Raw genomic sequence first — 14,854 nt, 5'->3', positions numbered from 1 at the left:
ATGCTAATGTTAGAAGGGTAAAATAAAACTATTCTATCAAAGAGATGGTGTTCAGCCTCTAAGGAGCTGTCTATACAACCTGCCTATTCTATGCTGGAAGCTGAATGTGTCCTCAAATAAGTTAAATTTATCTTCCATCTATTTCCCCCTAATTGAGTATAACTTGCTATATGGAAACAGGTTACTTGCAAAAGAAAACAACATCCTAAGGCATGTTTGTGGTGACTGCCAGAAGTATTGGCAGTGATATAATGGAACAAACTAGAATGTGACAGCGTTGAGCTAGACCTTGTTTTTACAAAGAACATCCTTCCCTTTCATTTTTCTATCCCTTACCTGACTTTGACACATATGAGTTATCAGTCAGTCCCAGAAGATGCATTTGAAGGGGTAAGCACTGCAGGATACACACTTTTAAATGCAAATATCGAAAGCAGCTTAAGGAAACCAAAGTAGGTTGCCTGAATTTGACAGACTGAACTGAATTAGAGTTTGTGAGCTGTGCAGCTTTTAAAGATGAGTTATGAGGCCTCTGTGCTTACTGCATTGCCACCAGATTCTCATGATACGTCCTCAGGCTCTGTGCTGATCTATGTTCAATTCACATTGCAGTTCACAGGGATAAGTGATGCTACCCAGAATTTTTGAAACTGAAGTTCTGTTGGCACAGACTCCCTTTGTGACCTTGAGAAACCATTGTACATTATTACTTTATTAACACATTAGCAAAAGTGGAACAATATTACTTCTCTGTCTCTTGGAGAATCTTAAGGGATCAATAGATAGATAGATTGTCCTTAGCTCATGGAAATTGAAGAGCGTAGAGATACCTGAAAGTCATCTCAGTAGAGTGAAGCCATAATGGCTTGTGAGCAATGAGCATGGGCTCCTTCTGTCTGTGTTACAAAGGAGTTTCAAAACAGGACTATGAAGGACTAATTCATCACAAGTAAGGAATGTCTTACAGGAGGAATGCTGTAAGGTTTCCTTTGCTATGCTTTACTATCCTCTTTTAAGAGTTGCTGCTGTTGAGGGTGGTATCATTTTCCTTTCTTGGGGGGTCTGAGTACAGTTCCTTCACCCTGTCCCATCTTTGTTTAACTAAGCTAAGAAAACTGTTCGATGTCACAAAGTAAGCCAGGCATTGTCTCAGCATTGGGTCCTAGTTGAATTTAGAAATATTTTGTGCAGTGAGCTAGTCTGAACACCCATAGAAGAAATAATGATAAAACAATCATAATAGCAAATGAAAAGTAATTATCAAACATAAAGCTAGCCAGCTGTGTTCTCAAAGTGCTCAAGACCTTTTTAGTGGTCCTGCTCCAGACTGAGTGCAAACGGTACAACAAACTGGCCTGCACTGTATGTAGCTGCCCAGTGCTGGTTTGCTCAGAAGCAGAAAAGAAGAGAGAATGGGTACTTCCATTTAGCATTTTAATAAAAATATGTATAGGAATACAATACTGAAGAAATAAATTAAATTATAGTGAGCAAAACAAATGCTTTACCAGTTTCTACATGATCTGTGAAGTATTGGTAACAAAATTACACAGTTTATAGTTTAGCAGGGCTCCGAGAGATTCATGTAGATAGCAAGAATATAAGTTCTCATTATTTTTTGAAAGAATGTAAAAAAGCAGTAGATTTATAGGCAATATAAGCGCTGTGGTTCAGGTGAAATGAAATCTCAGTTTAATTCCAGCTGAATGAAAACCTTCCCATAAGCAAGTTACACATATGTAAATAATGAAGGATTTTCAACCTGTCTCATGAAGAGGCTTGTAATAATTGCTTCTCAACATGGTTGGATTGCCTAAGACGGTATATCAAAATGCTGATCCCTACATAAAATCACAGTTTTTTCTTAATTTAGCATGGTTTAGATTAAAACTTTAGTTCATTTTTTTTTCTTAAGAACAATGAAAAGTTTGAACTCTTCATTAATGATTATACTGAATTGGAAGTCATGATGCTATATTGTGCCACAGGTTCTGGTTAGCAGTAGAAGACCTGAAGAAGAGGCCTATCCGTGAAGTTCCTACTCGTGTCCAAGAAATCTGGCAAGAATTTCTTGCTCCAGGTGCACCCAGCGCTATCAATCTAGATTCAAAAAGTTACGACAAAACCACGCAGAATGTAAAGGACCCTGGAAGATACACATTTGAAGATGCTCAGGTCAGTTTGCAGTCCTGTTTGGGGACATTTGAAATAGAATATTGTCTAGTGAAATATATTTACAAAGGAATAAGATATATTTGGGAATTAAATGGTAATGCTGTTTCTTAAAATGCCATTTTGGCAATGCAGATGTGTAACATTCTTTCTTTCATGAGGCCTATGAATTATTAAAACTTCATGAAACTTCTGCACCTGGTATGGAGTCACCAAGTGACTTCAAATAAAACACAGCATTTAATGCGGTGAAAATGGTATTTTCATGTTCTTGGTTTTTTAATTTTCTTATTCAGTCACATTTAAAGTCGTCCCCCCCCCCAATTTTTAGTTCTCAAGAGCTCCCTTTGAAAGACTTATCTTGATACAGACTGAAAATCAATTCTTGCAATGCACGTCCAAAAGTGTTATCATTTGTAGGATTCATAGGTTCCTGTCATGAAAAGAATATGACCCATGTGAGAAATAACATTTTGTAACAGCTTGTGCAGAAGTATCATATTTCATGGATGTATATTCTATACCTTATTAAACTACTATCTACAAAATATGGGGCAAAGATCCTAAAGATCTTTTCTTCAGTAATCAGTATTACAACAGTAAAGAACAGTCTGTAAATGTCTGATTTGTCTTTTGGGGGTCTGATTTAGTCACAATTTGAATTCTATCATCAAAAGATACTCTTCACCAGAGCTATATTTGTGAAAGTGCTTATATTTTTGAGTTAGGAATTAAAAGTTAAAAAATCAGAATGGTAAAATAGAACTCTGGGTTTTCCTCAGAAGAAAAACCAATTACTTCTGCATTAAATGTGACACTTCATGTAACTTATAACTTAATATTTCATCTTTGCAGACTTCTAAGAAAAGCAATAGAAAATAATTGGATTCACAGTAAAAGCAGTAGAACTGGTACCATCCTCCCTTTTTCATCAGCAGCCCAGTGATGAGAATTTAATTATTAATGCAAAGTGAAATGGTGTCAAAAGGAGAGATTGCGATCATATCCCTGCAGAATTTCCTACAGCTTGATTATTAGGTCATCATCTTGGGAGTCAGGAGATGGTGCTGCAAGTCCCACAAAGGAGAAAAGGGAATTGAATTGGGACTTTCTATTTTTGGCAAAGTGTGTCTGCCCTAAATAGGAGGGGGATTAATTCTACCACCTTTACATTTTGCTATTGTAAGAATAATAACCTATAATACAGCAATAATGTTTTCAATAGACGCTATGTCATGCTCAATGTTTTGAAGTACTCTGCCTTAAGCCAGACACATAGGTTTTCCTTGCTTCTGCTGACCCCCATGAGAGTTAGGAATGCAGCATATAGCGAAGGCTTAAGTTACACAAATAAACAATTTAGCAAGATTAAAGGTTTTAAAAAAATATGTCTTCGCAGTTGAGTCAGTAAAGGACAACTGAATTCCTTGTCAGTACCAAATTTATGTTTTTTTAATAGGTGTAAAATTTCAACACCATTTTACTTCCAGATCTCCCTGGGCTTTTTTATGAAAGGCATGGAATATGCAGCCCTTATGGAAGCAGGACTTTTCCTCCTGTCAGACTTCCGCTTATTTGATCCAGTTCAGCATACAACTTGAAGCTGGAAGCCTCCATTTCTCTGGGAAAGGGGGCAGACTGTACCTGTGGTGTTCTGACTTGAAGCTTTAGGACATTGTTACTGAACGCGCCACCTGAAGTGGCAGGGTTTTGTCAGAGGTAGGGCTCTGCCCCTGCAGTGGGCTCTTTATGGCTTGCCAGTTGGGAAGAGACCACTTATAAGTCATTCTGGTAGCCAGCAGGTCATTTAACTGGGGTTAAAAATGTTTTGAAAAGCATTTCTGGACTTGAAAGATGATGTCATGGAACTCCTTGTCAAATGAAAGTGATACATAAGTAAAAATAGACTGATCGTGCTAAATAACATCCAGCCTCAATTCTCAGCTCATGCGCATTAGCAATACAGCCTAATTTATTCTTGCTTTTACGGGATTGATATTTTGCACAGAAATAACATTCTAATGCCCGTTACCATTGATATGTAGAACAGGAGCAGAGTCCTTTTTTCTCTCTGTTGGCTGTATTGGCTGCTTTTGTAGAAACGGAGTGGAATAAAAACTCCCCAAATTAACCAACCTAAGTTTTGAATATATACCAGCATTTCTCTCCTTAGTGCAAGAAATACAGTGAAAGGCACTTAGAATCATTTCTAGACTTTCTAATACTAAAAAAAAATTAAAAACTGCTTTAATTTAACCTTGCCCTAATTTTCAAGCAAGGTCATTTGTTTTTTTTTTTTTGTTTTGTTTGGATTTTTCTTTCCTATTCTCTAATTTTATGCAGTACCAAACTGATAAACAGTATTTATTTTACAGTTTATCTGTTATTTTGTGGTTGCTGCTACAACTTTCCTACAGTAAAGGGTAGGGTTTAAGTAAAAAATAAACCAGATACAGCTAACACAATTCAGTAGATTGTTTAAAAATACTTTGGGTGGTATTTCCTATTTTTATAGCTTTTTCTACAAATCTCTCTCTTAACATTATAGACAGTTTTTCATATTTCACAGAAATTAGAATGCTCAAAAAAAAAAGAAAAACTCACAAAAAAACCACTCTAGAAACTGTCCGTGTCATTTGTTTTCTGGATAAGGTTTTCCAAATTTTCATATGCCTCTGAAGAATAAATACTTGGAAATTGAATTAGCCTGGTTTTCAATTTGCATATGTATTTTCCTTATTATATTGTCAGCTGAAAAGCAAACTAAACATCTGTTCAGAGGATGTTTTCAAGAGTAGCAAGGGGATATCCTCTCTAAACTAACCTGCTATCCTGTAAGACTTCCTATTCAAAATAGTGCTAGCTGGTACACATTCCACAACTGAAACATATATGAATGCCTCCTATTTTGCTTAGGTCTTCTTTTATGGGAGTAACAGCTCCTTCTTTCCCTTTCAGGAGCACATTTACAAACTGATGAAAAGTGATTCTTATCCTCGTTTTATACGATCCAGTGCCTACCAGGAGCTGCTACAGGCCAAGAAAAAGGTATTGGTCCATCTTGCCTTTGTCTTGCCACTGTGCAAAGCAGTGGTTATGTTTGCAACAATACTCAGTCTTCTCTCCCCTGTGCCAGTGCAACTGGATATCTGGTAGGTGACCAGCTTGGCGTGTTTGGAGGGTCACATACACACAGGAGTTTGATATACATATATGTGTATATATCCTGCATGTGGGCATGTTTCAATAAGTTAATCTAGCAAAACTTATTTTTATTTTTACATCCCATATTGTACTGTTTTCTCTGTTATGAAGCACCTTAAGTTGCAAAGTGCTTTACAAATACATTAAAAAAATAAAATAAAATCCCGGAAGAATAGTCTTTCATGTTTGCAAGTTTGCTTATGTAATAATTGTTGTTCTCTTTATTCCACCTATAAACAGAATGCGTTTAGAAACAATCTTATTCATATAAATAACTTCTAATTTCAACTAGCAATACAGGGGCTTCCTAATTCTCTTTCTTTCCCTATTATTACATGAATAGTTTTGAGTAGGGTAGGAATCTGACTTAAAAGACTGATCATGTCACACTTCAGCAAACAGAAGCTCATGTCTTGGTATGTAATATTTGATTAAAAAAGTCCAGATTGTGGAATGAGTTTTGAATAGACACAGCCCAGAGTATGTGGAACAACTTGTGCAATGCAGTCATGATAAAAACTTTTATTAGTGGGCTCTAAATAGTAATCTGCTAGAACCAGCTGGGAGCCCTGTGCCTTGCAAAATCAGGGCCCTGATCATTGCTGGAACAAGGTAGTTACTAACACCATAGCATTCTACTGTTTATAATGACAACCTAAAATTATATGAAAGTACTGTGTGATTTTGTTTTTTGTTCAAACATTGATTTCTGAAGATCCAATATAGAGAGAGATGTTGAAAATACCAGAAAGCTACAACTGTCCGTGTGAAGTCCTTAAGTTTGTGAATGTCAGTTCATTAACACAAGATGTGCACTTCATTATTTCTTTTTATTTTCAGTTTTTCTTTAAATCAAACCAGTTCAATCCCCATGAAAATTTTTTTTGTTGAATACTCTATCCGCTTTGCCCATCCCCTGTTTTTCAGATTCCCATAGCTTCATACCTGTGTTTGCTTCCTGATTTATACAAACCTTGTTTTGCAGTCCATTGTTTCATCAATCTTTCTTTTCTACTCCATTTTTTCTTGCTTTTCTTTTTCTCGTCCTTTTTATTTTGTTTTCTTTTATTATTATTATTATTTTAAATTTAAGTTGGAAAACACTCTGGATCGTCGAACATCTTTTGAGAAATTCACACGCAATGTGGTAAGTTTGTTGCCTCTGAAGACTAGTAAACTTGATGGGACATCCTTCTCCCCTTCCCCTCACTGACCCTATTTTCCCTTTTTGCTTATTTAACCTGACAGTTAAAAGTGTATTCATCACAGTTTGTGAATTTTCCTAGGAATGTCAGTTTTATAATGTGCTTTCATTACAACCCCTCCTCCCTAGTCCCTTTCCCACTGACCTCAGTAGTCTCACATGGAGGAATGGACCTTTGGGAGCCATGTTTTTTTCATTGGGAAGCATGAAATTATTCACTTTTTATTTTTTTTTTTTTAATTGTAGAATCTGTGAAAACCTGCTTGGTGTTGTTCCTTTTTCTGGTACCTCCAAAAATACTGAGTCTAACACTGTTTGAATGCATTAGACTTCAATGCTCTCTCCTTTTTATTAAACTAAAAAGGAGCTTGTCCTTTTTTTCTTTTTTTTTTTTTTAAATTTGGCACAGGGAAAAATAAGCTATAATAATTCTCCCATCTTCCTTAATGTCTAGCACAGCTTCTTCTGGACCAAAGAATTCATGCTGATGGTGTGCAAGGGTTTGATTGGGATTTCATTTTGATAATGGACTACAAGAACTAATTTTTTTAATATATAATTTTCAGAAGCTGTTTCACAAAGGTAATAATGAAGGCTGGTAAATTTGCAGTGGGCATTCTCCTGCCACCTGCCAAAAGATCCACTGATTTCCTGATATGTGGGATTCTTTTTACTTATCCAGTTTCTTTGGACTTTTTTAAACATTGTGAAAGTGCAAACTAAAGCATTCAACGCATTTATTTTTGTAGGGCAGAAACATCCCTATTTTCCCATGCCATAAAAACTGTACACCAACACTGAGGGCGAGCACTAACCTGTTATGAAAGAGGTAGAAAGATCTTGGATTATACTCAAGTTTGTCTGCATTGTCTGTTGAATTGTGCAGGTGACGCTGCTGTGTGTGTGTGTGCGTCCGTGGCTTTTTTGTGACCTGGTTAGTGGATCTGTGTGTATTGAAATGAAAAATATGAGAGCTTTCAGCAAAGATCATGGTTTTTGTTTTTTAGTTCCTAGGGAAGGAGAAGCAGTTCTCAGAAACTGCCTCCCCTATAATGAGGCTCAAGAGTATTTCCCCCACTATTTAAAATATATATATGTATATATATACTTTCTAGTAACCAAAAAAATAAACACAGTGAAAGAAGAAAATTTTGTGAGGCTGTGGGAATATCTCACATGTTAAAACAAAACCGTAATTCTTTAACCTTTCTTATAGGTAAAGGCTTCCTGTAATATGCTTTGAATCCACTGTAATCAGGAAGAAATTTGGATTCAATGGGACAAAGTCAGTAAAGGACACTAAAAAGTAAATAAACAGTCACAAAGGAAACTATCCCAATGATTGAAACAAAAACCCCTCTATTTTGCATGGTGGTGTTGCCATAGCATGTTGCAGTGTGATTTGTGTGTTGTCTAAGCAGGTTGATTGACAAAACAACATTGTACATGATAAAAATTGTACATGGTAGTTACATGACAATCCCCGAGGAAGTTTCATATGAATAAAGAGCCTGTGTTAATAAAAGAGAGTGTGCAGAGTAGGTAGTGCATCTGGGACCTCTGAGACTCAGGCTTGTTCCCAGTCATGGTGCCTGGCAAGCATCAGTAACAACTTTTATTCATGAGAGTTTAAATAGCCCACAGATCAGGAGCTGGTTGTGGTAAAGAGTATGTAAACAGATGGCTATAAGGAAAAAAAATAGCAAGCTGCAGACAGATGTGAGGAGAATACAGCACAAAAAGGAAAAAACTGAAGACAGACTGGGAGGCACTAAGAGGACTCTCTGATAATCCCTCTTAGAGCAGTGTTACTGATCAACCAGCAGTTCTGTGCACAAACACTGAAGCATTATGCCCTGCAGGTGTGCCCAGTTTTCATCGTGTTAATCTCAGGGCAGAAGTACCAGAATAGCAGGATGCCAGAGATGCAAGGCAGGCCCAGTAAACCAGCTGTGAGCTAGAAATGGGAATGAGGATTTCTGGATGTGAAGTGTTAGTGCTTCAGTAGAAGATGGTGGTTGTTTTTTCACAGAGCAAGCTATAAAATAAAAACTGTGGTTTTGCTTTTCCTCAAACTACTACCTGTGAATCCGGGTGGAGTCTGTCAAGTCGTGTCAGGTATCAAAGTAAAACGTCACTGATAGATCTATATCCTCCATTAGATTGGCAGCTCTGAGGCTTGCAAATTAATCCACTCTGTCAGGATGCTCAGGTGCAAACCTTTTCTCCAAGACAACTGACTTCACATCACCCACTGCCCCAGGAACCCTTGCCACCAGGCATCCTTGTTCTTCTGTTCTTATTCCCACTTATGATGAGTTTATAATATGTAATTATCTACCCTGGTACAGCAGGGTATGAGGGAAGTGTTTCTCAGAATATCCCACAGTGGACTGATTAACTTGTTCAACTGTGAAGTGAGGGACTGAGGTATAGATCTGTTCTTCTGATTAATACAGAAAATAGGTGTGAAACAGGTCTTCTACAACCTGGATAAACGCTGTCATTGCTGAATGATTTTGTTAGATGAAAATTACAATTTCTCTTCTGCTCTGATGGATTAGAAAATTTAGACTAATTTTCACTGGTTTCTTTTTTCTCACCTATCAAAGTGGGTTTGTATTGAACTAAATTAGACCTCAGCTTTTTCCATCTGAAGTGTTTAAAAAACCCCAGGAACCTTGCTTGTGTCTAGGGACTGAACCTGAGAAGTTGACCTCGTAATTCATAACCTGATTTTTTTTACGACAAAGACTATAAGAGGCTCCTGATCAGTGATACCTGAAAGTGGGTTATACTTGCTACATAAAGCATTTGTTAAAATAGAAAGTTTAGAAATTTTGTAAAGACAATCCCTCTGTACTGCTCCTGGAATTAAGTGTAAATAACCTAGTGTATTGAGTCATTGTTCTAGTCTGATGGGGAAAATATAAACGTGGAGTTATATACATGGAAAAACCCTAGGCTCAGCTCTGCATTTCTTCGACAATGGAGAGTTTTCTTTCCAGAAAACTTTGAATAAGCTGCTGCACTTTATGAAAGCCCTAAATGCTCAGTTTAAAAAACATCGTCTAGCTTGCTCTGTAGATTTTATTGTGCAAAATCACTAATGCCCTTGGCAGTACACAATAGACAATATTAATAGTGTTAGAAACAGGTCTGATTCACATACGGTATAGATGAAGTGATAGCAAACTGGCATTTGCTATGCATAATATTATCTAACGCTTTGTAGTAAGCACAGCCATCTTTAGTTTGCCTCACATATTCACACTCCAGGGAACTGCATGGAAATACAGAGCCCATACACATCAGCACCACTGGAATGATGCCGTTAGATAAGTGCATTGCCTTGGAGTAACATGGGCAACCACAAGTGTCACAGCTCTGACTCCAAGGCATGGGAGCAGTGACAGTGTGCTCTGTGCTCCCCCCTGCCCAGCCAGCTCAGCCACTCAGGTTTTCCTTTGGGAATAATTAAGGTCTAGTCACCTGCAGCTCCCTAAGGAAGTGAGTACAGAAGCTAAAGGCATAAGTCAGGGAGACTGAGAATTTCACTGGTTGCTACAGTAGTGGAGAGAGGGAAATCAGATGTTTCTGTGTCATTAAAAAAATGAAATTCTTTTGAAGAGTTCACATGGGAAAAAACATTAGACCATTTCATGCATGAGATGGGAAATGTGAAGGCCATTGAAAACAGCGCATTTTCGGAGGCTCAGTCCAATGTCACCTGACATAGAAAATTACGGTTTAAAGATGGAAATTAAAACTCATAGCTTCCTCAATTCTTATCAGTGAGGGATAAACTTTCTAGATTAAACCATTGTAACCTCTTGTCATGTTAAAATCTGTCCCTTTATTGAGAAAGAAGGCAGACAATACTTCAATTTAATCAAGGATTTTTTTGTATATGCACAAGTAAAACTTACTTACACAAGGCTCTATTTTGCCAGACCGTAAGTCCATCTAGCACTGAAATGCTGCTGACGGCTAGATTTTTCTTCAAAATATCATTGTGAATAAGCTTCAATGCAGTATCACGTTTGGGACTTCATGTTCAGTGTACAGTCATAGAAGAAATCCTAACTAGTCTTTGAACTTACTTCAGGTCATTCCTAAAATTTACATAAAAAATAGTCAGAAAAAAAAATAATCACAAGGCTTCTTCTTTGACAATAATAAAAATAATAAGTATTTATAGAAATTAAGGCTTTTTCCATTTCAGGAGGAAGATGCCTTATTGATTTTTAATTAAAAAGAACTGATGAATTAATGGAAATTTTTAGTTTGAACTTATAATTAATCAAAAAATCTGGTTATGGGGTTTTTAGGAATGATGCCCAAGCTAATGAGGAAAATCAAGAAGAGCACCTGTAAGACATGCCAGTGTGGACTAGCCTTCTTGTCCTGCCCTGCAGTGACTGGAGCAAAGCTGTTTTGCTGGAAGAGAAGAGCTGGAGTAGTACTTGCACAGCCAGGTCCCTCTAAGTGAGGAGCCAGTGTGTACTGTTCAGGTGTTAGGCCAGTGTCTGCCATTTTCCACCTGACAAACATTTACCTGAGTCTTAAGCTACTTGCAGGAAGGAGAACTGCTGAGAGGTATAAAAACCCGAGGGGTCAAGCCTAGGACAAGTATACTAAATATATTTTAGTTCATTGGTGCCTTGGAAAACCTTATGTGTTACCCCACGCTTCAGATACACCCCATCTGGGAAGAGTTTGTAGTTTAATCACAAGTGAGAGCTACTCATCAGTAAACGTAAAGATCAGTGCAAAATGAGAAAGAAACTGGAAGTGTCAGCCAGTTTGGAATGAGCTTAAATAGGAACACAGTCACTCAGCTGCTGCCTTCCTGTCTATGGACTGCTCCAGAAAACAGTATGGCCATAATGAGAAATGAACAGAGGACTGCAAATCCCTGCAATAAGCAAAAGGATTTTCCTCCACATGCAACCACTTAGCACTGCAGCTGCGCTGACAGCTTGAGCCCCAAATTCAGTAAGTGCTAACCTGCTCCCCCTCTTCACACGTCTGAAAGAGAAATACACCTGCATGGGTGGCTGAGAGCAATGTCCTGTGCTCCCGGGGAAATCAAAGCAGAATCCTGACCTGCTGCATGGTGCTAAAGCAGTTCCCCTGTGCTCAAGGAGCAAAAGCTGCCTAATCTTAGAAAGGGACTTACTGTTTCTGCTCCTGTGCCTCTCCAGATGTGCTTCTCTCAAGGGCTGTTTCTATACTGGCTCGGTATGTGATGCACTGCAATGTCACTTGGGAGCTTCCCCTGCTGATGCTGGCTGAGCTGCCACCTGGCTGCAGGTGTGTCATGGATAGGGATAGGATAGCGAGAGCAAGAGAGTCGATTCTCTCTCTGCATCTTATTTTGCTCACAGCAGGGTTCACACTGTTTCTCTGTTTCCTAGTCAGATGCATGAAGTTCTCATTTCTAGTCCTACCAGCACTGGTCCTGGGGAGTAGCACCTGTGCTGGCAATAAAGAAGCATGAAAAAGGAACCATCGAGGTTGCTTAGCAGAAAAGAAGAGAATCTTCTAAAGAGAAAAGATTTGATCTTCCCATACCATACATTTCAGCTCTAGTCCCTATATAAATTGCATATTGATTTCTTATAAGCCACAGAGTTGTTGCTGACTTGTTTGCCAGCTAATTTGAGACGTTAGTGTCATGATGCATAAATAGGTCAGTCAGCACGTTTGTATTTAGCAGCTTAAACATCTGCACATGATTTTGTAATTTCCATCCTAAATTCTCTGAAAGTACAGATAGAAGGACAATTCTATGTTAAACAGTTTATACACTAAAGTAGGGACTGAACACTGAGGCCAATTGATTTAGTATTCCTAGATGTACTTGTTAAACTGCTGTGCTGCCTCCTCAATCTCTGACACCCTTGTCAGGATATGCAGTTCTCATTTTAGCTAGTGTATTATTAGTAAAATTGTTAAATAGCTTCAATTCATATGTCCAAAGTGCACCAGTACAGTCCAAAATCATGTTCAGAATTTGGCCATATACTTCTAAATATTAACGGCAAGAATATATTGAAAAATATTAAGGATCTCCTTTCCATTCTTCAGAAAAATATCTGCTACTAATTCTGACTTCTTTTCCAATTGTTCTTTAATCTCATTAGCACAGGAAACATTTCCCTATGTGTGATGATTCATATGCTACACTTCTAAAAAGTGGATTATTAGATGTATTTTCCCAAATCAAAATTTGACTTGTGGAAATGCTATTAACACTGTATCTGAAAGAAATAGCTAGGCTCAGCTTTTAAAATACAACCCACAAGGGGTGATCTTTACTTCAGCCTGTAAATTAAGTAAATCTGGAAATCTTCTGGAAGTGGTAATTCTGAAACCCTAACATACAGAGCTAAAGTAAAAGTATGCTCTGGAACAAAATTTGAAATAAACATTCTGTAAACTGAAAAATAACAAATCCCTGCAGACCTGAATAAAAAGGTGGGATAATTCTGTATTTGGGGCTGCCATGGATTCTGTGTTTAATACATGTGCTTATTTTCCCAATCACAGAACTAAGTATGATTCCGAGTAAACATGGAACGTCTCTTAAGGACAGTGTATCTTCTAAGCTATCACTTTTCCAACTATAAGATAAATTAGAACTATTAATACCTGGAAAAAGAACATATGTTGTTGTTGTTCAGGTGGAGACCTCATATCTGGAAGTGTAATATTCTCTGAGGCAGCAAAGGGAGGTGAAGGAGAGGACCATGCCAAGAATTTCCTATCAGTGTAGGGCTTAAGAGAAAAAGTATTCAGAGAACAGCAATATTCAGGAAGCAAGTGATGTACAACACAGGAAAAAAAAAGTCATGACAGCTGTCAGTATCTATAGGGGAAAATTCAAATAATATGTAGAATAAGGTTATACAATTCAGATCAACTAACAGCTAGGTTTTGTGCTGCTTTTAGGTCAAATCTTCCTAGTTTATGTGGTATCACAATTAATTCCTGAGATGCTAGAATTTTGTTGTGGATCATCTAAAAATGCCAGGAAAGGTGCAACTCCCAGATAATCAATTGTGAATAAAACCAATATTTGCACAGATTTTATCCCACAATAAAAGCCGGTGCAGCTTTGCAGTATTGAGCAAATAGTTTTACTAACTAGTAGAGAATACCTGGTTTGATTGTCTTAACTGATTTATGCAGGTCAGTGTTAAAGGGAACTCGTACATATCTACAGAAAGTAGCCAGGCCTATAGACCTCTAAAATTAAGCATAAAAACTTCATGAAAGGCAAAGTTAAGCATATGCTAAATATTTTCTGAGATTATGTCCAAGCTGACAATCATGAATTGCCTAACAATACACTGAATTTTGGACATGCTGTTTGAAATTGTATTCCAGTGCCACACAATTGTTGAGACTTTTTTGACTTTTTAAAAGGAAAAGATGTTTCACTATAAACAACTTTCCTGTTACATTAGAGGAAAACATAACTTAAGTGTTAACAAGGGTCAAGAAGCTGTGAATTTAATGTAGGTAAAAAGTGACAGAATTAAACCTAAATACAGGGCAGACTTCATGCCAGGAAGATCACTTTCTGTCTTCAGAAGCAGTGAGTATTAATACTGTCAGGTGATACAGTGAACCTGATGGATGGGCAGTGTAACCCAACACTGCAGATCATGAGTTCCCTTCAAAGTTGTACTGTAAGGGAAATACTCATCCTGTTTTTTTCACCTTGTATTTCATAGCACAAAATAAAATATTTACTCTTACTTTTGTGAAGACCTACTCTGATATACTGCATCTGAGCCAATGCTTGAAACAAGCTTGCAGATTCCTGTGAGCATAAATTTGATTAATAATGACAATAGATATTAAATTGGGGAATTCTACTGAGTTATAATACAGCAGATGACTTAACTCATTGATATGGCAGAATAAGTTAATTTACCATTTACTGCAGAAAATGTAACATCTCCCCCATAGCTACAGTATTTGTTACTGTAATCTCCTTGAAATCAGTTTCACTTTTCTGAGTTGTGCAGTTAAAATTAATACAGTAAATGTAAGTATTAAGTATCTAACGGGAGAGTTAGAGCCATCTTTTATTTAATGATATGATCTATTTGTGTTATCTTACCAGGGTATGCCAGTGGTATTTTGAGGAGTGATGTAAGCTTGCTGTGCCAGCTCTGCCTCTGTTGGATCAGAGTCATAGCAGGATGGCCCTAGGAGAGCTGTTTCTTTTATGTGGTCTTAGGAGAACTAATTCCTGTT

General features: G+C 37.4%; 1 protein-coding gene across 7 annotated transcripts in view; it reads left to right on the top strand.

Moving 5' to 3' along the window:
• Window positions 1-14,854, top strand: part of RGS7 (regulator of G protein signaling 7) — a 251,969-nt gene that overhangs the window by 218,141 nt on the left and 18,974 nt on the right. For 4 of the 7 annotated variants that reach the window (XM_057414557.1, XM_057414554.1, XM_057414558.1 and 1 more), the window contains 2 exons: window positions 1,989-2,175; window positions 5,131-5,220. In XM_057414557.1, coding sequence (XP_057270540.1) covers window positions 1,989-2,175; window positions 5,131-5,220 — 277 coding nt within the window. Of the gene's footprint in view, window positions 1-1,988; window positions 2,176-5,130; window positions 5,221-6,469; window positions 6,524-7,329; window positions 7,887-14,854 lie in introns of all 7 variants that reach the window. The other 3 variants (XR_008972804.1, XR_008972805.1, XM_057414555.1) reach the window with 3 other exon arrangements.

Source organism: Pezoporus wallicus, unplaced genomic scaffold (assembly GCF_028554395.1).
Source record: "Pezoporus wallicus isolate ANWC-B61680 ecotype Strahan unplaced genomic scaffold, APGP_CSIRO_Pwel_v1 contig_8042, whole genome shotgun sequence".
In the NCBI taxonomy this organism is placed as follows: Eukaryota; Metazoa; Chordata; class Aves; order Psittaciformes; family Psittacidae; genus Pezoporus; species Pezoporus wallicus.
This window is presented reverse-complemented; position numbering and strand designations above follow the sequence as displayed.